The sequence below is a fragment of the Dama dama genome, chromosome X, assembly GCF_033118175.1.
Source record: "Dama dama isolate Ldn47 chromosome X, ASM3311817v1, whole genome shotgun sequence".
Taxonomy (NCBI): Eukaryota; Metazoa; Chordata; class Mammalia; order Artiodactyla; family Cervidae; genus Dama; species Dama dama.
The window spans coordinates 104,511,047-104,537,669 of NC_083714.1; the positions used below are offsets into that span (position 1 = coordinate 104,511,047).

Consider the following 26,623-nt stretch of genomic DNA (forward strand, 5'->3'; position numbering starts at 1 on the left):
AATTCCATATGTATATTGACCAATCTTCATGGCAACTCCTTTTTCTAGACTTCCAAAGCCAGATTCTGGTTCTGGTCTTTTCATTAATTTGGTACTTTTGTCCTATCTTTGGGGAGCTATTCCAATGGTCTCTCTCAATCTTAATCAGACATTAACCCCTACCAGAGATATAATGAATGGTGACTTCAGATAAAAGATTATCTAGGAGTAAGAATTAACAGGGGTTGATGGAAATGGGGCCAAAGGGGGAAAAAAATAGAGCTGACATCCCTAACCTGAGAAAATCGTTTTCTCCCTCCAGATCTCTGTCTCTTCCTCCCATTAGTAAAATAAGTGAAATAAGATTATCTCTAAGGGGCTCTACCAGTTATAATGTTCTATGACTCAAAAATTCTTCAGGAAGAGGAGAATTTGAAAGACTGGAAAATGCAAAGATAAAAAGTTAGGGTTTTTTTTTTTTTTTTTTTTTTGACTGGGAGTAACCTTTTAAGCTTTTCTTATAAACCCATTCGCTGACAAAATATTGATAACTGTGAGCCCTAGAGAGCCATGTAGATCTTACAGGGGAGCCTGGTTAATTTTGTATGAAAGAGATTAAACCTAGGGTTTGGCTTTTGGACTAGAGAAGAAGAGTCTTTCTTTTTCAGAACTTCCCCGCCCCAGCGCTCACTCAAAGCATTCATTTCTGTTGGTTCTTTCAGCCCCATTAATGGCTGTTTCTAACTGACTGACATCAACTCTCCTTGACCAAAGTATCCTAGGTAGATGGGCAGAAATGAGGACCCAAGAAGTCTGTGGAGGCCTGCTTCATGTCAAGTGTGTGTCAAACCCAATGCCCAAGTTATCAAGGAAACTTGCTTTGTTTAAGGATTTTTCCTCAAATATAAACGGAATTTATAGAACTAAAAGTTTAGTGAGAATTGCTCCAGTACTCTTGCCTGGAAAATCCCATTGACGGAGGAGCCTGGTAGGCTGCAGTCCACGGGGTCGCTAAGAGTCGTACACGACTGAGCGGCTTCACTTTCACTTTTCCTTTCATGCATTGGAGAAGGAAATGGCAACCCACTCCAATGTTCTTGCCTGGAGAATCCCAGGGACGGGGGAGCCTGGTGGGCTGCCATCTATGGGGTCGCACAGAATCGGACACGACTGAAGCGACTTAGCAGCAGCAGCATGGAACTGACAGATATTGCTTACAAACACTACTGCCACCTACTGCCTGGAAAAAAAAATACACCCTAGGAACTACAGAGAAAACTTTCTGCCAAGTTAGGAAATGTCACACAAAGATGGAATCTGAAGAAACCTTATAGTCAAATTTAATTATGAAAGAAAGATAAGGAGAGGGAGGAGGAGGGGGAAGGAAGGAGGGATGGAGGAAGAGAGGAAAGGACGAAAGAGAGGGAGAGAGGAGGAGAAATGAACAAAAAAGGAAAGAAGGAAGAAATCTAGCCACAGAGAGGGGAAGTGACTAGACAAAAATAAGACAGCAAGTTAATGAAAGACCCTGGACTAGAAGTTCCTGTGTTATGGTTCCTAGGCTAGAACTGTTACAGCACATACCACCCTAATCCTACCAGAAGGTTGCAAAAATCTTCACAGAATGTCAGAGTTGGAAGCACTTGTAGGTATATTTCATTGATCTTTTCTTCAATGCAGGGTTTATATCTATAGAATCTCTACATGTCCATGGGGCTATGTGGCTAAGTCCATTCTCTGCCTATACACGAATTGCCCTAATACTGGGCAGCATCTCTATTTTCGTCTTGTCATTCTAGAAAAGAATTTCTTCATCTCTTTATTCTGCCTGCAGCTGAGAAGAGAATCCAAATAACCAAAACATGGAGTACACATTGAGAAAAGGACACAACAGTTTTGAAAAGTTCCCAAGTACCTCAATATGACTTTTCTTTGCTGTTCAACAGCTCCACACCTCATCCGGCCCAATGCTCAACAAATTTTCTCAGCCTAGGGTCAGCTGCTAAGGCACTTACCAGGGTTATCAGGCTGCATGATGGCCATAACAAAGGTGTGAGGAAAGAGCATGACTGAACTCTTCCTCATGCCCTGAAGCTGCACGGTGTTGCCCTGGAATGTGACACCATGCACATCAGTCTCTGTGCCCAGGCCAAGCAGGTGCCAGGCCACTGTGTCGCCCTTGCACATGTCCAGTTTGGGCAGGTTAGAGAACAGAAACCCATTAATGGCTGGAAAACAGAAACACAAGACAGAATGGGAAGATGAGAACAGATTACTCAGACACCATCTGGCAGTGTGGCATCAACACTGTACTAAGGTTTCCCACAACTTGAAATTTCTGAGTCATTCTCAACTCCTCTACCTTCTTCTCTAAGCCACATTAATTCTACTTATGATGCTCTGCCTCTTTGGGATGAGGGCTCAAATGATCTTTCTGGTTTTACATCCTGACTCTCCTCCACCATACTTCACATCCTGGCAAAACTGAACTATTCTCCACTCCCAAAACTCCTTCACATACCAAAAAAGTATCAATCTCTCCTATTCCCATTTTCCTAAAACTACCCTCCCTTGGATTCTGTAGCACCATGCTTCCCTGGTTCTCTTATAGCTTTTCTGATTGTTTCTCCTCCATCTTATTCTCATTCTCCATGCTCCTATAAAGTGTTAGAGTTCCCCAACATTCCTCCTTCGGCTTTCAATCTATATCATCCTCTTCATCTTCACTCCCACTGCCCTGATTCTGGCTCTTATCATCTCTTGCCTGAATCCTACAGAATCTTCCTCCCTGTACTTCTACCTGTAATCTATTCTCCCATTCTTTTTTTACATACACATACACACCATTATCCTGTGAGCTCAATTATTTGCCTGTGCATGTGTCTCAGATGGTAAAAAGCCTGCCTGCAATGTGGGAGACCTGAGGTCAATCCATGGGTTGGGAAGATCCCCTGGAGAAGGAAATGGAAACCCACTCCAGTATTCTTGCCTGGAGAATTCCATGGACAGAGGGGCTTGGTGGGTTATGGTCTATGGGATTGTAAAGAGTCGGACACAACCGAGCAAGCAGCACACACTACAAGACCTTAAACATGGTAGGCACTTAGAAAATACATGTTGGATTTTCACATGCTGTTCCCTCTGCTTGTAATAAATTCTCCCCCTGGTCTTTCACTACAGCAAACATTATACACTAGCTCAAATATCACCTACCCTGTGAAGCAGAGTTATTACACTCTTTCTGGCTTCCTTGAAATTTTCTCCCCACAAAATTCTGAAATGTCACTTATCATAGAGTCCTATGATTTACTTACATTTAGCTTCTACACTAGATTAAGTTAGCAGGAAGCACATCATTTTTTCAGTATCTAAGCACCTAGGATGTTGCCTAATACTTACCAAGTGCTCAATAAATTCAATCAGGAATAAATTTGGTTCATAGACTGTATTATTTTTTCCAACTGATGTAACTGACTGGTAATGAGAACCAAGAGATGGAGCCAAAAGACACACTCATTTTTGACCCCATCTCACCCTGCACACACCCCTAAAAAATACAGGGAGGCCTGCTTAAAGCTGATCCCTTTTCAGTGTCCTTACACCCACTGAAACCAGCTTTAATGAGTAACTTTATTTGATAATCCCATGGGATGCTGATGAAAACATCACTAACCTCTTGATTATGCTTCCTTTACTACAATGTTTGACTACAAAGTTTGATTCAAACTTCAAGGCTCAGTCAAGCACTTCCTTCTTCCAATAATTATTTAATTGGATTTTTCTTCAACAATGTTCTCCTCTTCTGAACTCTATATCACTTAAAAGCTGTTCCACACAATTTAGCACTTAATCATAGTCTGTCTTACATGTTCTATGGACATTATTAGTCTCATTTAATTGCAAAATTCTGAGAGCTCCTTGCAAACTTGGACCATTTCTCCCTATCAATGCACTCACTGATCCACTCACCTACTCACTAATTTAGTAGTTCATCAGTTCAATAACTATTTACTATATATTAGACCATGTAAAGTGTAAACGGATAAACAACAAATAATACTCACCTTTAAGGAGACTACAGTCTAGCAGAAGTCAAAAGCCATGTAGCAAATAACTACAATATTGAGGATTATATGGAACTTGCAATTAAAAAATCTGATAAAAATACAACAGTAGTTCAGAAGAGGGTGTCATTATCCTGGGATTGGGTGATAAGAAATGGTTACATGGAAGCAGTCATTTATGAGTAGAGTTTTAGAGAATGAGAAGAATTTCCATAGGATAAAAGCAAATATGTAAAGAGGGGCTTTTCAAGTGGAGTACAAAGCATTACAAAAGCTTGCGCTCAGAAAAGTACAAAGTATGTCTATATAGAATCCGCCTGCCAAGGCAGAAGATGCAGAAGACATAGGTTCAATCCCTGGGTCAGGAAGATCCCCAGGAGCAGGAAATGGCAACCCACTCCAGTATTCTTGCCTGGAAAATTCCATGGACAGAGGAGCCTGGTAGGCTACAGTAGTCCATGGGATCGCAAAGAGTTGGACATAGCTGAGCGACTGAGCACTCTACACACACATGTCTACGTAGAGAAAATATCTCCATTTGGCTGTAGTAGGAGGTTGGGAAGCAAGGCTAGTGGGTGATAAGAGAGGAGATAAGACTGGAAAGGTATCATCCCAGGTTACTCTCCTCATTCTCCTAGTGGGCCCTTTGTATGCAATCCTCTTTTCACAGTACTTTTTTTTCCCAGTTTCTCCCACACTGCATAAGACAGAACAAAGCACAGGAAGGTGTTAAGGATAAAATGTGCTGGCTTGGGTTTAATCCCTCAATTTAGCTTGTCTCTTAGCAGAGCTGACCAATAAAATCAGTGTTTTCAGGGATGGATCATGATTAAGTCTAGGTTAGATTTTACTCATAACTTCTCAGCTATAGCCTAGGGTAAAAGCACTCTCCATACCATGCATCCGATTAGAGTTTTGAAAACCTTTGGCATCCTCTGAGAGCAGTCGGGAATCCAACATAGCAGCTGCTTGATTGGCATTGCTGTACCAGCTCTTGTTCTCATCCAACACAGTAAAAAGGAGAAAGAATTCTTTATCCACTCCTTTCTGTAGTCCCAGCGGAAAAAAACAAAGGGGAATGACAACAGTTTTAGCAGTTGTGAACTGTGCAGCTTCAGACCCCAGTGATCCTTGATTATTTTCCATTTCCCTTCCAAACACAGAGCCAAATCCATATCTCCTGCTTAGAGCTATAGTTGATGCTAAGAAGTTTTTCCTCGGGTAATTTCAAATTGCAGGTAGATAAAGGTGGCTACTCAGCAGTGGCCATAGAACTGGGAAAGGTCAGTTTTCATTCCAATCCCAAAGAAAGGCAATCCCAAAGAATGTTCAAACTACCACACAATTGCACCCATCTCACACGTTAGTAAAGTAATGCTCAAAATTCTCCAAGCCAGGCTTCAGCAATACGTGAACCGTGAACTTCCAGATGTTCAAGCTGGTTTAAGAAAAGGCAGAGGAACCAGAGATCAAATTGCCAATATCCGCTGGATCATCAAAAAAGCAAGAGAGTTCCAGAAAAACATCTATTTCTTTTTTATTGATTATGCCAAAGCCTTTGACTGTGTAGATCACAATAAACTGTGGAAAATTCTGAAAGAGATGGGAATACCAGACCACCTGACCTGCCTCTTGAGAAACCTGTATGCAGGTCAGGAAGCAACAGTTAGAACTGGACATGGAAGAACAGACTGGTTCCAAATAGGAAAAGGAGTACATCAAGGCTGTATATTGTCACCCTGCTTATTTAACTTATATGCAGAGTACATCATGAGAAAGGCTGGGCTGGAAGCCCAAGCTGGAATCAAGATTGCTGGGAGAAATATCAATAATCTCAGATAGGCAGAAGACACCACCCTTATGGCAGAAAGTGAAGAGGAACTAAAAAGCCTCTTGATGAAAGTGAAAGAGGAGAGTGAAAAAGTTGGCTTAAAGCTCGACATTCAGAAAACAAGGATAATGGCATCTGGTCCCATCACTTCATGGCAAATAGATGGGGAAACAGTGGAAACAGCATCAGACTTTATTTTTCTGGGCTCCAAAATCACTGCAGATGGTGATTGCAGCCATGAAATTCAAAGATCCTTACTCCTTGGAAGGAAAGTTATGACCAACCTAGATAGAATATTAAAAAGCAGAGACATTACTTTGCCAACAAAGGTCCGTCTAGTCAAGGCTATGGTTTTTCCAGTGGTCATGTATGGATGTGAGAGTTGGACTGTGAAGAAAGCTGAGCACCAAACAATTGATGCTTTTGAACTGTGGTGTTAGAGAAGACTCTTGAGAGTCCCTTGGACTGCAAGGAGATCCAACCAGTCCATCCTAAAGGAGATCAGTCCTGGGTGTTCATTGGAAGGACTGATGCTGAAGCTGAAACTCCAATACTTTGGCCACCCCTGTGAAGAGTTGACTCATTGGAAAAGACCCTGATGCTGGGAGGGATTGGGGACAGGAGGCAAAGGGGATGACAGAGGATGAGATGGCTGGATGGCATCACTGACTCGATGGACATGAGTTTGAGTAAACTCCATGATTTGATGATGGACAGGGAGGCCTGGCGTGCTGCGATTCATGGGGTCACAAAGAGTCAAACACGACTGAGTGACTGAACTGAACTGAACTGAACTGAAAGGTGGTTAGAATAAAGTTATAAGACTGGAGGGGAGAAATGCAAGAAAGGGGGCACGGAAAAATTAAAAGATTATGATGAAGAGGTACAGAGTATGATAGAAGTGAGCCTGGAATCAACTAGGGGCAGGAGTGGGGAAGATGGCTAGGAGATCAGAAGGGGACTCTATGGGGGGATAAGTTAGAAAATAAAATTAAAAATAAGTATATTAATTATTAACATATTTTTATCAATTATTAATTTTACTAATATTATTACTTAGTGTTTACTAGGTATCAGACACTGTACTAAGCACTTTATATGGATTATTTTAATTAATCTTCACAGAAAGCCAAGATATTTACTTCCATTGTTAACCTTTTACTACAGATGATAAAATTGAGGCAAAGAGAGGTTAAATAATTTGACCAAAGTTAAACAGCTAAGAGTTGTGGGCTGAATATAAAAGAAGACAAGAAAATAGTAGGGAAGATTTGGAGATTAAGAGCAAGTTTTAAGGGCCACTGAGATTTTTAAAAAATGAGGAGATGTTGGCAGAATATAAAATTGAAAGGAATAGACACTAAGGAAGATGTGTGTTTGTGAACAGAATAGCATGCAAAATAGCATGAGGTCATGACTAATCTGTGTAGTTGTATGGTAGAAACTAACACAACATTGTAAAGCAATTAACCTCCAATTAAAAAAAAAAAGTAAAAAGAAGAAGAAAAGGGGAAAAAATAAAGTTTAGACAAACAGATGAGGCAAAAAAAAATAGCATGAGGTCACCAACTATTAATTTCCAATTCAACAACTTGGTTAATTTTTATGCTCTTATTTTTAGAACCCAGATCCATGCATAACTTCTATTTAGCAACCCAGCCACATCATCTTCCCAGCAGGCTTTCCAGCCAGAAACCTTGACAATACCTGCTTGCCATCTGTACCCAAGGCGCCAGCCTTGCATACCAGCAGGGGGCCCACCAGACCAGAATTGGTATCTCTTATGGGATCTGCAGCAGAGAAGTATGTCCAGGTGAGACATGCAGGATCCTGAACAGTGGGGCCAGCATGGGGAGGGACTGTCCAGCGGTATGTTACTTTCTCAAAGGGCCTAGCCACTAAGCCAGGGTGGGAAGAGTCTGCAGGAAAAACATAGAATTTATTGGTCACATTGGCTAGAGTATCAACATCTCCAAATAGTGGAGTAAGATCATAAACTACAAAGGCATTTTGGAATTTATTACATGGTAGTAAAATTTAGGATGATTTTAACTTATTTTTTCTTGTTCATTCATTGTTCTTAACTCTTTAAAGTTTTGAATATACAGAAAACCTTAAAGGATAGTACAATAATCACTCTACCACTTGGAGCGGATTGTTAACATTTGGTCATCCTTCTTTTTGGATTTTATTTTTAAAATTTATTTATCAATTTTTTTTTACAGTAGGGACTTGTTGGTTATCTATTTTATCACAAGCTTAGCCATCTTAAATTTATCTAAATCTATGTATATGGTTACTTTTTCTAAATCATTGGGAAGTGAAATGCAAGAATAATGACATTTTACTTCTATGTACATCAGTAACCATCTCTTATACTATTGCAATAAGATTACCACACCTCAAAAATACCCTAATACCATCTAATATACAGTGTACATGAAAAAATCCAATCTCCAAAATGTCTTTTATACAACCAAAATTAGACAAGGATTTCATGTTGCCCTTGGTGTTGTCTCTTTAATTTTTCCCCCTTTGGCACTGATTTCTTGAAAAGTCTAGACCAGTTGCATTGTAGAATATTCTTTTATTCTAGATTTGTCTGTAATTTTGCTTTTTATGCTTTCAGTATTTTTTTTTTTTTTTTGGTACTTTTGACTTGAGATTAGCATGCATGTGTTAGCATTACTCTCAAGGAAAAGAAGAAATTAACTACCCAATAATCCCACTTGTAGGATTCTTTCCTGAGGTAGTAATTCAAACCAAATGTACATATTCATTCACCGCAACATGATTTACAATATCAAAAAAATAATGAAAGCAATGTACATGTCTAAATGATAGAGGATAAGGTAACTATTTTTACCTTATTGCATAGTCATTAAAATATCTGTAACATTATAATGACATAGAAGATGGGCACAATATAAAGCTAAGTGAAAACAGTAAGATACCAAAGTGTACAAAACATATCATTATAAATCTATACATTTGTATAAACACAGAAAATATGAAAAAGTATATCAAAATGTAATGGCAATCTACCTACGGGGTCTATTTAATTTATAATTTTCCATTTTTATCAAAGTTCCATAACATATATATGTTATTCTTATAACCAGAATATATTTATATTTAAAAGTTGTCTCATTGATCCCAGCTCTGTCTCACTATAATATCATACTCAACGACATCCATCCATTGCAGTTAATTCTGCCCTCTTTTCTCTGCTTCTTTCCCCTATTTATATATCCTCTAGAGCAGGAGTGCCCAAACTCCAGAATCTAATGCCTGATGATCTGAGGTGGAGCTGATGCAATAATAACAGAAATAAAGTGAACAATAAATGCAATGCACTTGAATCATCCTAAAACAATTCTCCCCAACTCGGTCTATGGAAAAATTGGCTTCCATGAAACCAGTCCCTGGTACCAAAAAGGTTGGAGACTGCTGCTCTAGAAGTACCTGCTATTATCTGCAGCCCACATTTCTTGAAACCCTGACTGCTCACCATCATTGTACACTGTTCCCTCAGAGTCCTTCTCATAAAAGACTCCATGAGGCTGTATGCTGAATGGCTGGGAGGCACGGTTGTAGAAGATCACCAGGATGGTGTCACCCACCTCAGCCCGGATTACTGGTCCTGGAAAATGGGAAGGAGAGACAATGGGAATGAAAACACTGATGACAAGGGAGGATGGAAACAGAAGGGAAAGGAAAGAGAAATGTAAAAGAAAACTTTTCTCTCTGCAATAATAAGAATAATCTTTTTCTAGTATATTGCCATTTATAGTTATAAAAAGCAATTTAAAATCCACTATTTCAGGCTGCCCTGGTGGCTCAGTTGTAAAGAGTCCACCTGCCAATGTGGAAGACATGGGTTCAATCCCAGATACAGGAGGATCCCATGCCTCAGAGCAGCTAATCCATGCACTACAACTACTGAGCCTGTATTATAGAGCCTAGGAGCCACAACTACTGAGCCTACAAGCCACAATTACTGAAGCCCAAGTGCTCTGGAGTCCATGCTCCACAACAAGAGATGCCACCACAATGAGAAGCCTACTTACCACAACTAGAGAGTGGCCCCTGCTTGCTGCAACTAGAGGAAAACCTGCACAACAATGAAGACCCAGCTTAGCCAAAAAGACTCAAATTACTAAAATCAGAAATGAAAGTAGGGACATTACTACTAATCCTATGGAAGTGAAAAAAATAAGATTATAAGAGAATGCTATTAACAATTGTACATGAACAAATAGATGAATTTCTAGAACAGAAAACCTACCAAGACTGAAGTGTGAAGAAATAGAAAATCTGAAAGACAAGTAAGAAGATTGAACCATTAATCAAAAATATGGCAACTAAGAAAAGCCAGATGACTTTACTGGTGAATTCTACTAAACATTTAAAGAACTACTAACAATCCTCAAATATTCCCCAAAAATTGGAAAGGAGGGGTTATATTCTAACTCATTCTATGAGGTCAGCATTACACTGATATCAAAGTTTGACAAAGATATTACAAGAAAACAAAAGCCATACACCACTATTACTTCTGAACACTAATGCAAAAATCCCCAACAAAATACTAGCAAACGAAATTCAGTAGCATACTAAAAAGATTACATATGTTGACTAAGTAATATTTATTCTTGGAATGCAAAAATGTTTCAACACACAAAAAACAATCGGTGTAATACACTATGTTAACAAAATAAAAGAAAAAAATTATCATCTTGGTTAATGCAGAAAAAAACACGACAAATTGAACACCCTTTAATAATACAAAACATTCAAAAGCTAGGACTAGAAAGAGACTGCTTTGACATAATAAAAGCCATATATGAAAAACCCACAGCAAACATCATACTTGATGTTGAAAGACTGAAACTTTTCCTCTGAGATTAGGAACAAGCAAGGATGTTTGCTTTTACCACTTCTATTCCATATATTACTGGAATTTCTAGCCAGAGCAATTAGTCAAGGAAAAGAAATAAAAGATATCCAAACTGGAAATGAAGAAGTACATATCTCTATTTGCAGATGATATGATTCTTATCATAATTATTTGGAAAATCCTAAAGCTCACACACACACACACACACACACACACACACACACACAAATTAAAATAAATGAATTCCTCAAAAGAGTAGAATACAAAGTCAAGACACAAAAGTCAATTGCACTAACAGTGAAAAATCTGAAAGATAAATTACAGAAGCAATTTCATTTATAATACCATGAAAAGAATAAAATACCTAGACATTATTTAACCAAAGAGGTGAAAGATTTGTAGAAAGAAAACTATAAACCATTGATAAAATACACATGAAAGTGGAAATACATCCCATGTTCATAGGTGAGAAGAATTAATATTGTTAAAATGTCAATTCCACATGAGCAATGTATATGTAATCTTAAGGGACTCCAAGCAGCAAAAACAATCTTGGGAGCTAAGAACAAACTGGAAGACATTACATGTCCTGATTTTAAAACTTACTACAAAGCTATGGTAATCAAACCAGTGTGGTAGTACCATAAAGACGACAGATATATAGACCAATGGAATAGCATAGAGAGCCCAGAAATAAATCCTCACAGATATGAGGACAACTTTTTTTTTTTTTTATTAGTTGGAGGCTAATTACTTCACAACATTTCAGTGGGTTTTGTCATACATTGATATGAATCAGCCATGGATTTACACGTATTCCCCATCCCGATTCCCGCTCCCACCTCCCTCTCCACCCGATTCCTCTGGGTCTTCCCAGTGCACCTGGCCGGAGCACTTGTCTCATGCATCCCACCTGGGCTGGTGATCTGTTTCACCATAGATAGTATACATGCTGTTCTTTTGAAATATCCCACCCTCACATTCTTTTCACAATTTGTATGGAAATACAAAAAACCTCGAATAGCCAAAGTAATCTTGAGAAAGAAGAATGGAACTGGAGGAATCAACCTGCCTGACTTCAGACTCTACTACAAAGCCACAGTCATCAAGACAGTATGGTACTGGCACAAAGACAGAAATATAGATCAATGGAACAGAATAGAAAGCCCAGAGATAAATCCACGAACCTATGGACACCTTATCTTTGACAAAGGAGGCAAGGATATACAATGGAAAAAAGACAACCTCTTTAACAAGTGATACTGGGAAAACTGGTCAACCACTTGTAAAAGAATGAAACTAGAACACTTTCTACATACACAAAAATAAACTCAAAATGGATTAAAGATCTAAATGTAAGAACAGAAACTATAAAACTCCTAGAGGAGAACATAGGCAAAACACTCTCCGACATAAATCACAGCAAGATCCTCTATGACCCACCTCCCAGAATATTGGAAATAAAAGCAAAACTAAACAAATGGGACCTAATGAAACTTAAAAGCTTTTGCACTACAAAGGAAACTATAAGTAAGGTGAAAAGACAGCCCTCAGATTGGGAGAAAATAATAGCAAATGAAGAAACAGACAGAGGACAACTTTTTAAACAAATGGTGTTGGGAAAACTGAATTTATACATGCAAAAGAGTGGCTAGACCTTTACCTAACATCATATGCAAAAAAATTAACTAAAAATCATGAAAGATCTAAATTTGCCTAAAACAATACAACTGTTTATAAACATATGGCAAAATCTTCAGGACACTGGATTTGGCAATGATTTCTTGGGGCTATGACATCAAAGGCACAGGTAATTAAAAATACTGTATTTCATGAAAAAAAATTAAATGTGTATCAAGAGACACTACCAACAGGGTCTACCTGGTGGTCTAGTGGTTAAGATTCCACACTTCCAAGTCAGGGGGTACAGGCTCAATACCTGGTTGGGGAGCTAAGATCCTACATGACATGAAACACAGCCAAGAAAAAGAAGAAGAAGAACAGTACCAACAAAGTGAAAAGGCAGTCCACAGAATGAGAGAAAATATTTGCAAATCATATGTGACAAGGGATTAACATCCAGAATACATAGAGAACTCCTAAAACTCAACAACAAAAATATAGTTCAAATAAAGATGCACAAAGGACTTGAATAGATATTTTTCCAAAGAAGATATACAAACAGCCAATGGGCACATGAAAAGATGCTCAACATCACTAATCATCAGGAAAATGCAAGCCAAAACTACAATGAGCTATCTCCTCATACCCATTAGGATAGATAATATGAGAAAAATAAGTGTTGCCAAGGATGTATAGAAATTGGAACCCCTTGTGCACTGCTGGTGGGAGTGTAAAATGGTGTAGTTACTGTGGAAAACACCATGGCAGTTCCTCAGATAATAAAACTAGAACTACCATGAGATCCAGCAATTTCATTTCTGTGTATATACCCAAAGCAATTGAAAGCATGCCTCAAAGAAACATTTGTGTACCCATATTCATAACAACATTATTCCCAATGGCTAAAATTTGGACACAAACGAACGGTTCACTGATAGACAAATAAATAAGTTTAGCAAAACGTATATACCTACAGTGGAAATTCTGTGATATACTACAACATGGCTAGACCTTAAGGACATTATACTAAGTGAAATGTCAGTCACAAAAAGACAAATATTGTATAATTCCACTTATATGAGGTACTTAAGGTAATCAAAATCATAGAGACAGAAGGTATTAATAGAATAGTGATTGCCAAGGGTTGGGGGGGGTGGAGAATAGGTAATTATTTGTTAATTGGTATACTGTTTCAGTTTTACAAGATGGAAAGAATATGAAAATGGATGATGGTGATGGCTGTGCAATGTTATAAATGTACTTAATACCATTGAACTACATATGTTAAAATGATTAAGATGGTAAATTTTATGTTAAGCATATTTTGCCACAATAAAATTTAAGGGAAAAAAAAAAGACTGGGCATCTATACTGAATGCCAGCTAATGATAGCTCTTTCTACTCACCACTCACCCTCTTTCCAAACCAAGGTGTGCTTCTACTCCTTATTATCTCCCTATCCAGCTAATGAAACACCAATTGTCCATTATCAGATCTCTGAAAATCAACTGGTAAATATCTAACCCCAGAATATGGTCTAGTATATTATTTCATTTTCAAAGTTTTCTCCCATCTAATCTATCTCGTTGCCTGGCTCAACTAGGTGAATAAGCCACACCCAACCTTCCTATACTATTTCAGTGCTATACTGTGCTTTAGGCCTTTTAGATAACTTCTTTAGGTCAGGTCCTAAGCTTTATTCTATATCCCTCACCATAGCAACCATGTCTACATGTCACGCCATTTGCTCCTGATCCCATATTTCCAATTTCCTGAACAGTCTTACTGCCTTAAACAGCCCCTCAGAAATATACCTAGAGAATAATGTTTAAAACTATGATCTGTACAGTATTGCTATCAGAAGATGTTCAATGTAAAAAAAAAGTTTCAGTAGCCAAATATATATAAGAAATGATGTATATTTTACTCCCATCATGGAGATTCATGATGAACAAAAATAAATCCACAGCTCTGGGAAGCCCTGCACATAAAAATACTATTTGACTATGTTTAACTTAGTGTTTTGCAGACATTTTTAGACCCATAACCCTTTTCCACAAAACACTACTCTCTTGGGACTCATTCTGAGAAATGTTGAGTGTGTTTCTGAGTGACTACCAGGCTCCAGTTTTTAAGCCCTCCCCAATTCTCTGGCTCTAGTCAATTAAATTCATAAGTTAAGGATTCCTTACCCAGAATTCCAAGATGCTTATCTTCCTCCAGCTGCACCTTTTCCTGGAATGTCTCATCTTGGAAGGCTTCATATCGAACTTTCCAATAAGTGCCCCCAATTCGGATGGAGCTCTTCTGGAAGAATTTATCTGAGCCACTGGCATATAAGGAGGCAAATACCAAATTATTTAGCCATATGTCAAATAGATTCCCACTGCACACTTGTTCTTATCAAGTTATGGATCTTTGTTTAGGAAGGACCTCAGAGATCACCCAGGTTAACTTCCACCTAGTGACAGTATCTCCTCTGGCAAAACACAAATTAATGATGCATAGCTTCTGCTTCAGCCTTTCCAAGATCAGGGAACTCATTTTCAGAGAAAATAATTCCTCTTACTGTTGGATAGTTTTTATGATTGGAGTTCTTTATAGTAGGCTGAAATCTTCTTACTTGTAAGTTCCAGATGCTGGGATCAGTTCTGTTCTCCAGAGTTATATAGTCTTACATCTGTCTTTAATCATCCTCAGGTACTCTAAATCCTTTCTCCCCTTAATATCTTTCATTTAAAAATGAAAGCACACTAACTTAGAAAGACCAGTTGTATATTCTTAGAAGCCATGTTGACACCCAAGTACCTATTTTCCTATATTTTCTGCAGATTCATTCTATTATTTTCTACTGGAGAATAAACATGATTTTGTGTTCTATAGAAGTTTCCATAAACTCTCTTAGTCATCTATCAAGTGCATCTTTTAAAAAGACCTGGAATCACTGATAGCTCAGTGAGTCAGTGTAACTTAAGGCCCAGCAACTGATTAGGGCACCAACCTTCTACTCTATCTTGCCCATATCTGAGTCATGAATGAAGCATGAAAATTTGGAGAAATTCCTCAAAAAGGATGGGCATGGAATGACCAAAAGGCAGGTTCCTTCCCTTCTTCTTATACTTTTCAGAGTACATTTTACACTTCAGCTTAAATGTGTCCTTCAGACTATGGTAAAGAAAGGAGCAACATGATAAATAATTGATAAATTAGAATTGGAGAAATGTAATTTTAAATGACATGACCGCATCTTGGCCTTCTTTTCTGTTTGGACCCTTGGCTGGGAATATGACATGACCATACAAAAAGCTTTATAACTCTCCAAGAGCAGGCACTCCTGCAGGGTCACAAGAATTTGATTAATAGTTATGCCATTAACTCCAGACAATGATTGTGATCTCCAAGTGAAGTGAGAGATTTCTGAGAGGGAGTAAAAGGTGTTTGTGGGTGGACTAAGGAGTAGAGAGAGGAAACACATTACTTCTTACCTGCCTGGCTCCCTCAAATTCTTTCCCGTACTCCCATCATGCCCCAAAGGGCCATAGTCCCATTGAATCTCATGGGCCTCAATGAAGTACTGCCGGACTTTGCCTGTGAGTAAGTTCATGGGAGGTGCCATGGAGCAAGACTTGACCTTGTAGAGTGCTTGCATGCCATCTGGAGGAAAAACATCAAGGCTGGCTCCATTCTACCCAATACATCTTTTACCCAGGTGACTCATCTTCCTCCTTTTCCTATTGTTTCCCGCTTTCACCCTTCACTAGGCTCTCTACCCCTCCCTCCAAATGAGCTACTTTCTCTTACTCCTAAAGAGCCTGACTGGGAGAGGGAGACAGGGAGTACAAGTGGGAATTCAAGTATCTCCCACCTGCTCACCACTACTAACTCATTTATCAGACCTTCATTCTTGCCTCTGCAAAATGCTTACACTGTAGTAGCATCACAGAACTTGAAGTCAAAATACCTGAATTCCAAGTCCAAGCCTTATCACTATCTATAGGAACTCAGACAAGTCACTTCCTAGATCTGAGCTTAACCTCTAATTTGTAAATGGGGAGAATAGAGAAATCTACTACACTAGGACGATGGGAGTATCAAATTTTAAAAAGAAGAGTGTTATTTGTAAAATGGGAAGCTTCCAAAGTAAAGGAACATCTACATACGAAGATGAAGCTTCACACTTGGGACTGTCAGGAAAGTGTAGATTCTAAGTAGTGTTTCTAAATGTGGAATTTGTTACATTGAGACGTAGTGGTAATGGATGATACTGTGTTATATTTGTTTGGCTGTGTATAGAGGTCATTCAGGTACATTATCTCATTTGAGTCTCACAACATCCCAAGGAGATATGAAATTTGAAATTAGAAATCTGAGCTATGAAGAAAGAGGAGATAAGGATATTCATTTTCATTGAATGTGTACTATCTGCTAGACCCTTTATTAGGTGATTTACATATTTTAGTTACTTCCTTCAGTCCTCATAACTAGCCTGTGAAACAGACTTAATGTTCCCTTTTGCAGACAAAGTTTTTTTTCTAAGGATCAGAGAGGTTATATAACTTGCCCAAGATTACATAGCTAGTCAGAGGTAGAATTAAGATTTAATTGCCTATCTTCCAACTGCACATTTGAGTGCTCATTTTCTTCTCTTGTATCCATTCTTGGTCTCATCATTCCCCCGTCTATAAGCTTCAAAATTCCATTATCTCTCTGAAAACTCTTTACAACTTTATAAGGTGGGAATTATTATTGGAAGCCTTATATGAGGAAACATAGACTCAAAAAATGTGACATGACTTACCAAAGGTTCACTCATCCATTCCTATACAATCTTATGTTAGAGATGGGGAAGATAAAACCCAGAGAGCATGCCCAAGGTCAACCTGCAATTTAATGACTGAGCCAAGAAGGAACCTGGAATCCCAGAATTCTAATGTTTCATCATTTACATCCAGTTATCTCACCTGAAAGACAAATCTTATGGCTCCAGGTCAGAAACCCAGGCTCCTGATAACCATCACTGCCACCTACCTCCTCTAACTAAAGGATCAGAGATGTTGGATCTCACCTTGCAAATGACTATTCACTTGGCAGCTGATTAACCAGGTGCCAGGTTCCTGGGGCACCATCTCAGCACTCACAAAAGTGGCTGGAAAGATATGAGCCACATCAGTTCTATGACCTCGGATGGTCAGCATCTGTCCATGGAAGAAAACCGTGTGGACATCTACCTCATTGCCCATGCCAAACAAGTGCCAGGCCACACGTTTCTGTGCACACATACTTAGATCTGGCAAGTTTCCAAATACAAAGCCATTTATTGCTGCAAAATAAAACACAAAGAAAATATCAGAGTTAGGAAATGATAGCCCAATGAGAGAAGCCTTACCATCTGACAATAATAATAGGTAACACTTAGGTGAGGTTTCGAAGAGTACACTGTGCTGACCGTAAGCATTATCTCATATAAATCTCACAAACAGTCCTAGGAAATAGCAGAATTCACTGGTATGGAAAAAAAAAAGTGAAAATCTAGGCTCAGAGAGGTAAAGTTATTAACACTTCTCTCCCAAGACCACAGAGGAATTAAGTGGTAGAGCCAGGATTCCAACCCAACAATCTGAGGAAGCTTTCTAAGAAATGGAGTTTTATTTTATAAACCTTCTTTCCTTCTAGGCCAATTTCCTTCTGAAATTTCCACAGGGAAATTGTCAAGTTAACTAACTAATTGTCATTACAAGCAATTGGTATAAAACTCAAGAGAAATTTGAGCTGTTCAAACCATCTTTCACATATTCCCCTTGAGTTTTCACCTCCTCTTGGCACTCTGGTTTTGAGCCTACCTCTGTCACTATGTAAGTCACTCCTATAATTAAACAAAAGCAAAATCAACTTTTTTCATTTTTAAAATCCATTTTCTGTCCATGCCTTAGGACTTCTGTGCCTTTTGTTTGTTTTACATTTAATTAAGATGGTTAACACCCTTAAGGGAACTCATTTCTTTTCTCTACAAAACATGTAATTTTTCCAGTTTGCATCCTTTTTAGAACAAAGAAATGTTAACTAGTTATATCATTTGGCAACCATAGCCAGTGACTAAGCATAGAGTATATGACTTTGGAATCAACAACCCTGGGCTGTTCCACATTAGAAGGCAAGGTACCTAATGGCAAGAGCATAGCCAGAGAGATTAGGGTTGGAATTTTAGCTGTGCCACTTATTTTCTGTGTAATCCTAGAGCCTTGGTTTACTCATGAGTGAAACAGGGAAAAGCCACCTACTACCCATGGTCCTCTTGAGGATTAAAAAGAACCAGGTATGTGAAAACATTCACCAAATACTAGACCCAGTGGAGAACCTCAATCAGTGTTCACTGTTATATGTGGCTAATTACTCCCAGCTCACCGTGCATCCTGTTGCTCTCCTGGAAGTCCTCATCTTCTTTGTCCACTGAGGCAGGGTCTGAGCAGTAAGTGGCAATGTTCTCATTGATATGCCAGCTAAGGTTCTCATCTATCACACTAAAAAGAAGGAAGAAATCATTGTCCACATCCTGTCGCCGAGGAGGGAAGCTCCCATCCAGGGTTCCTATTGAAAGTAATAAAAGAGCCTTTAAGAACCTTCTTTCTTTAGCAACAGTAAGCTGCAAGGGGTACTCACAAGTAAGAATAGAAAGAATGGAGCCTTAAGAGTCCATCAGCAACAGAAAAGTAGATAGAACATTCTGCTGCTAATTTCTATTTCCAAATTCCTTAGATAAAGTCACCAATTCATTTGAGCCTAGGACTTGAAGGTGAATCACATAGAATCTAGAATAATTCCCTCTCACCATCCCTGCCTATGTCTTCAACTCAGGGCCTTAACCTGACCGCAACACACAGGTCTTCAGGACTGATTATACCTTAAACATACAACATTTCCAACCAAACTTACAATCCTCCCCAAATTCTGATGGCTACACTTTCAATCCTATTCAAAAAACTATTAGTACACATTTATTCATATGTAACTTGATTTTCAGCATTACTAATTTGAGGGGTTTTTTTTAATGAAATAAGAAAAAAAAGTAGCAAAGTGTTTTTAAGAATATTTTTTTAAAATAATTAAATAGAAAAAAATAGTGAAAAGAGATTTTGGCAGAATTTATTCCTGCTAATAAATGGGGGTGTTAAAATAATAATTTCCAGGCTGTTGCTCAATGTGTAGGTGATTCAAATATATCACAGCTCCCTCTAGATATCCCAAATTGTATCTTCAGCTCACACTTGGGGCTTATACCTCTTTTACAGGTTATAAGGGGTCCAATGAGACCAGTAGCAATATCTCGTGGAGCATCTACATGAGAATGGTAGACCCAGGTGAGGCATGCTGGGTCAGCATCAGTGGGTGCATGGCCTTCTGGAATGGTCCAGTTGTAGATGTGGCTGCCTCCTGGGGGTACAGAATCATCAGCTTTCAGCCAACCAGAGGAACCATCTGGATACAAGGAACCTAAAAAATGAAATTACACATGCTCAGTCCCAGGGTGAGAGAGACCTAGCAGATAGAGAAATCAGGAGAGTGCTGACATATGAGATATCTAGTTTCAGTTTTGTGGAAGGCAGAGTTCTAAAGTTCAGCACAGTGTTCCTCACAACCTGAGGAAGGCCAGATTCAGGTAATATCTAGTCAAGAACTCTAGACTTCAAATCAACAGCAGGTTAAAAAGGTAGCAGCCCTTGGGGAAGGAGATATGGCCATTTAAAGTACTAAGCTTAACCTAGTAATGCTCCAGTGCAAAGCCAATGACATGAAGGCAAGAGAGAATAAACATTCCCTTCCTCTTAGCACTCACTTTGGAAAACAAAAAGCAGACAACCATAGAATTTCAGTCTGAAGGCAGCTCAATTATCAACTGGTCTACTTATGAAAGAGAAAACAGAGGGAAAATAACTTGCCCAAGGTGATAAAGGCAATTAACAATCAAGTTAGGACCTTCTGACTTCTCTATTCCTTACTCATTGGTGTGTCAGTATTATAAACTGTTGGGCCTGGGATAGTGGGAGCAACAGATGAGTAAACCAATCTTTCTCTTAAGAAGAAAATTCACAGAACACTCCTCTATTTCCAAAACAGTCAAATATTTTATGGGAATTCCATTCAAGCAATTTTTTTGTGATAAAAGGTAAACTGAATCTCTACATTTTTAATGAACAATTGAGGTTTAGAGAGGGGCAGTGACTTGCCCAAAGTTACACAGTGTATGAATAGCAGAGCTGATAATGGTACCCATATTTTCTCTGGGAAAAGTAACTGCCACCTCAGTTCAAAAAAGAAGACTATCTTTATTCCCAGCTTCTCTCTCTCTCTCAGAAGACAGTAAAGAAAAAGGGATGTTTGTTGCAGGTAGGAGAAAGAAAAGATGGGATATTTTACCTTCTGAATCCTTTTCATAGAAAACACCATGGGGATGGATGGTATAGGGACGAGTGGCAAAATTCTTCAAGTGGATAAGGATGACATCTCCCACCTCAGCCCTCAACACTGGCCCTAGGAAGCCCAACCAGGCTGGCTGAACTATTTCATCCATGTATGAGCCATCCTTGTATTCCTTGTAGATGGTCTTCTTGTAGCTGTTCCCTATTCGGTTCTTGTCAGACTTCAAGAAGCTAGCAGCTACTCTGGGAAGGAAGGAAAGAGAGACTCACATTTTTGCCTTTCTTCTAGAGGAGACTGACCAAAAAGTGACCATTTTTGTTTAGGGCAAAATAAGAAGAAATAGGATTGTACTGATCAAAATATGAAAGCCTTGGGCTAGGATTTGATTGTTAGACAATGAGAAGTATTAACTTAAAGCCTATGAATTTGCCGATATGCACTTTTAACCTATAAAATGGGCTCCTCGGGTGGGATAGTGGTAAAGATCCCACCTGCCAATACAGGAGACATAAGACATGCGGGTTTGATCCAGGGTTTAGAAGATCCCCTTTAGGAGAGCATGGCAACACACTCCAGTATTCTTGCCTGGAGAACCCCATGGACAGAGGAGCCTGGCAATTTATAATCCATAGAGTTGTAAAGAGTCATACATGACTGAAGCAACTTACCACTCATGCACACAACCTATAAAATAAGCAGATTCACTCACTACGGCCTAATATATAGTAGTGGGGAGGCAACCAACTATGAACTGACCCTTTTTAAGTGCTCAACTTCCTATCCAGTTGGCTTGACTTAGTGTTGTCCTGCTATATATGGGAAGTCTTACAGCATAATTGTTAAGATCACAAACTCTGGAGCCAGGAAGTTTCAATTAAATGCCAATATTGCCATTTCTCCTGGAGAAGGGCAAGGCAACCCACTCCTGTATTCTTGCCTGGAGAATCCCCATGGACAGAGGAGCCTGGTGGGCTACAGTCCATAGGATCACAAAGAGTTGGACAAGACTGAAGTGACTTAGTATGCATGCATTGCCATTTCCAAATCCAATTCTTCAACTCTGAGATGTTACAGTCAACTTTGAAAAACTCTGATGGTTTGGAAAGACAACATGATTCATGATCACAAGAGATTTTTTAATACACTATTTTTTTTCAGCTGATATTTGTGGAATGCGTGCAGAGCTCTAAGATCAAGAAAGTTTATTCCTGTAGGATCTGTGAGAGGCTATGGTGAGAGGAGTACTGACTTTGTATCCACATTACCCAGGTTCAAATCCTAACTTTTCCATTTACTGTTGGACTTGGGAAAGTCATCTGATCTCCCTGAGCCTCAGTTTTTTCATCTATAAGATGAGAATATTCATATTCATCTCCTAGTTTCTATAAGAATTAAGTGAGACAAAGTATATAAATTTATAATATGGTGCCTGTCACAAAGCATTATATAAGTGATAGCTATTACTGTTCTTTCCTTGATTCTAAGACTGATCTTATTTTTTCACATTTTCACATATCTTAAATCAGTACAGTTCCATTGAACAATTTGCAGCACACATACACCACACACATCTTACAAACACTGTTTATATTTCATGTTTCTTTCCTGCTTAAAAGCTAAACACCTATTATTAAAACAGCATTGTGGATATCACCTTAGAATCAAGGCAATATGGAATGACCTTTAAGACCCTAAAAATGCTGAGGCATCTCAGTGTGGAAAAGCAGACTCCATATGACATGCTGGCTCCTGAGTCAATTAGCTGTTTCTCAGGAAATGCACCACTGGGATTATGGCCCAGAGAGATCTGGAGCTGACTGCATCCACACCCTGCGAAAAGGTCCTAAAGAGCTACCTACTGGCCTCAAGGGTGCCCCTCCTTAACTCCATCTCTAATTCCACAAGAGAGTAAACCTACATGTCACTTTCCAAAGGCTGGTTCGTGATGATATTCCTTCCCTTAGGAGCATAGTTCCACCGCACATCCTGGATCCCCAGGTAGTAGACTCTAGTAGTCCCATCAGTCAGCTGGGGCCACAGAGGTTGCATGAACAGCAGAGCCCAGAGGAGATGGCCTGACTCCATGGCCCACGTTACTCTGGGAAACAGGCAAATGAATAACTTCTGGTAAGGAAGAAAGAGAACAAAGGGATTTTGAATGTGTCTGGAAAGGTAAAGAGGCAAGATCTAGACTGAGTGACTGAGAACATAAAAACTGACTAGCCTAGAATCTCTGCCTTACCTGATCCCTTTCAACAAGTGTTCAAGGAACTCTACACATTGAACTTTGGAGGGTAAAGTTAAAAAGTCACTTGTACTGACTGTTTTGTGGTATCAGTTTCTTCAGACGAGAAATATGAGTTCATTTTCTCTGGCCCTCAAATTAGGAAACAAGCATCAGTAGACTAACTGAGTCACTGTTACTCACTCAGTACCCAAGTGAAGTCACTAATTATCCCCGTGTCTCTATTTTCATCATTATCACTTTCCATCCCCTATAAACTGTGTTTAAAAACAAATGAGAATTCAGCAAAAATCATTTGCTATAATGTCCATAGATGCAAACTGGAAACAGTCAACATGCCCATAACACTATAATGGATGAGTAAATTGTATTTTATTCATATAATGAAATTCTGTATAGCAATAGTAATGAGCAAACTAACACTGTACATGAAAACATAGATGCCTCTCACAAATATGTTACAGAAAGAAACCAGACACAAAAGTACATATTGTATGATTTCATTTATGTAAAGTACAAAATAGGCAAAGCTAATCTATGCTGTTAGAAGCTAGGATAATGTTTGCCTTTAAGGTAGGGATCACTGGCTGGTAGGGAAGAAAATGAAGGCTTTTAGGTAATGTTCTGTTTCTCAATTTAACTACTGATTACATGGATGTGTTCAGTCTATGAAAATACACAGCTGTGAACTTAGCACATTTATCAGAAGAAATGTTCTTTGCTGGTTCTTTGCCATGCACAAATCCATTTCATGTGTCCAATAGACTCAAAGTTAGAACTAAGCCTCTAGTCTCTCATTCTGATACATTAACAAGGCAGTTAGACTTCTTGGGGCTGATAAGAAGCACTCAGTCATACCATACACAGCTACAGTCAATCCAAGAAACACAAACAACATAACATATACACAAGTATACATACACTTGCATATACACAGACACAGGAAGTCTTATCTTAAAGCAAAGACACACACACTTGCATCCACATTAGTTCCACAGTGTCACATAGAGCCTTAGTCACTGTCATAATAATAATAATAATAATAATAATAACCTATAGTGGAAAAAATCTGAAAATAGAATATATATATTTCTGAATCACTTTGGTATATACCAGAAATTAACACAATATTGAAAATCAACTATACTTCAACTTAAAAATAATAACAGTCAATATTTATAATGTGTGTATATGTCAGACATTGTTCAAAATGTTTTACAGATTAAATTGTTCAATCCTCACAACAGTACTATGAAGCAAATATCTTTATTATCCCCATATTATTAGAAAGAGGAACTATAAAACAGAGATATGAGGTAATTTGTCAAAGTCCCCATAGTTAACAATCTAGAGTTGGCTTGTGTGGTAAAGGGAGTATGGGTTCAGTGTTTATGTTTTTCTTTTTTTGAAGTATAAGTGATTGACAATATTATATTAGTTTCATGTTAATTACCATGCTATACTACTTTTCACAAAATATATTTGCACATGCACAAGGAACATTTGCAGACATATCTTGCTTTATTATGTTTTACTTCAATTCACTTCACAGACATTATGTTTTTTACAAACTGAAGGTTTGTGGCAGTTCTGCATTGTCAGGTGATGTTTAGCACTTTTTAGCAATAATATTTTAAAATTTATTTATGTACATTTTAAAGACACAATGCTATTATACACTTAATTGACTACAGTATAGCATAAACATAACTTTTATATGCACTAGAAAACAAAAAAAAAATGTGTGAAGATTTATTACAACATGAACTTGACTGCAGACGTCTGGAACTGAACCTGCAATATCTCCAAGGTATGCTTGTATGTGTTTATAGATATTGTCATATCTGAGAATACCCCATATACTCTGAAATAAGCAGTCATATGTAGTTATGATCACCTCCAGAGAGAGACATATATATTTATATAGGCAAAGATACATCTAATGAGTATCATTCACGATGGTGATAATAATGATGGTAACTATCATTCATGGAGAAATTACTATATAGCAAACATGATGCTCAGTTTTTACATAAATTATTTCACTAAATCCTCAACCTAACCACATGATATCAGGGACTTTAATTGAAAACAGAAAGTAAAAAATATGCACAGACTAGCATGTGGATAGGAAATGCCCAGATATTTACCCTGATTGATAGAACTATGGACCTCTTTAAAAATTCTCAAACCCTTCCACACAAAGCAGTGGCCCAACTGTGTAACCCCCATTTTCATATGACATTTGGAAGAAGCCCTTGATATGGGGGAGAACTTATCTTGCCTAGAAAATCCCATGGACAGAGGAGCCTGGCAGAACATGGTCCATGGGGTTGCAGGGAGTCGGACACAACTGAAATGACTAAGCATGCTGCCTTGGATTCTTCTAAAACCTGGCTTTCCTGCTGACCAATTGTGTAGACTTGGGTAATACTTAGGCACTCTGAACTTGTTTTCTTATCTATAAAATATATCTAATACTATAAGCTTTGGAGAAGTAAATTAGAAAACTTACATGAAAAGGCCCCAGGACAATTAGTGTTTAGAATATAACTATAACTGTTGGTTTCCTTCCTCTTCCTTCTCTATCCTGGCAACAGTTTGTTAATTTATCTTTACTGTCTCCCACACATCATATATTTCAACTCTAAGGGTTAACTTAAATCTTACCTGCTCCATAAGGCCCCCTGTAGCCTCTTCATATCACTGTCCTTTGAAGAACTACTTACTATCAATAGCGTAAAATTGCATGATGTCAGACTTTGTATTATTATTACTTTTGTCTCATAAGCTGCCTCATGAACTGTTTTTATTTAATAGTTTGGACTATAAATTCCTTGAGAGTGGATGTAGTATCTTAGAAGTCTTTGTGTATCTATTGAAAGATACCTTGATGGGAGCCCTGCAGATAAATTTTACATTGAGGACACAGGCTTTGGAATCAGACTACCTAAACAAACCCTGGCTTCACTTTTCCTAGCTGTGTGACTTGATAAACTGCTTCACGTCTCTGGCCCTTGTGTTTTCATCTTTGAAATGGAATTAATATCATTTACTACTTTTCAGGGTAGTTGTTAGGATTAAATGAAATAAGATCTATAAGTGAATAGAACACAAATAAATATTTAAGTCCACCAGTAAAAGACCAAAGGCATTAGTGGCTATGATTATTACAGATAAGGAAATAGGTTTAGAAATGAAAATTTCCAGGCTCACAAAGCTTTAACATTTTATGGATATCCATAACACAAACACATTCATATGTTCCTATATACAATAGCACATTGTAAGCATACAGGCACATGTATATGGCTGAGATTAGTTTCTTTGGAAGCACAATTATATAATGTAAAGAACCAGAACTTTTGAATCAGATAAACTCAGGTTTGAGGATTATTTTCAAATGTGTTTGAAAGAAATAGCATAGGGACTTAGTAGGTATTTGATAAATATAAGTTCTCATTTCCTCTAATCACTAACTTCCTATTTTATTCCCAAAGATGCATTTGTTGTTGCTATTACTATTGTTGTTTTTAAATTAGGCTTATTATTATAAAACAAAAGAA

At 38.2% G+C, this 26,623-nt stretch overlaps 1 protein-coding gene across 10 annotated transcripts in view; it reads right to left on the reverse strand.

Moving 5' to 3' along the window:
* HEPH (hephaestin) overlaps positions 1-26,623 on the reverse strand; it is a 143,291-nt gene that overhangs the window by 87,899 nt on the left and 28,769 nt on the right. For 8 of the 10 annotated variants that reach the window (XM_061136809.1, XM_061136808.1, XM_061136807.1 and 5 more), the window contains 11 exons: positions 22,731-22,936; positions 20,810-21,054; positions 19,673-19,885; positions 18,800-18,982; positions 17,463-17,717; positions 15,883-16,051; positions 14,590-14,726; positions 9,386-9,517; positions 7,582-7,793; positions 4,940-5,090; positions 1,995-2,207 (listed from right to left, as the gene is read on the reverse strand). In XM_061136809.1, the coding sequence (XP_060992792.1) occupies positions 1,995-2,207; positions 4,940-5,090; positions 7,582-7,793; positions 9,386-9,517; positions 14,590-14,726; positions 15,883-16,051; positions 17,463-17,717; positions 18,800-18,982; positions 19,673-19,885; positions 20,810-21,054; positions 22,731-22,936 (2,116 nt within the window). The remainder of the gene's footprint in view (positions 1-1,994; positions 2,208-4,939; positions 5,091-7,581; positions 7,794-9,385; positions 9,518-14,589; positions 14,727-15,882; positions 16,052-17,462; positions 17,718-18,799; positions 18,983-19,672; positions 19,886-20,809; positions 21,055-22,730; positions 22,937-26,623) is intronic. The other 2 variants (XM_061136813.1, XM_061136814.1) reach the window with 2 other exon arrangements.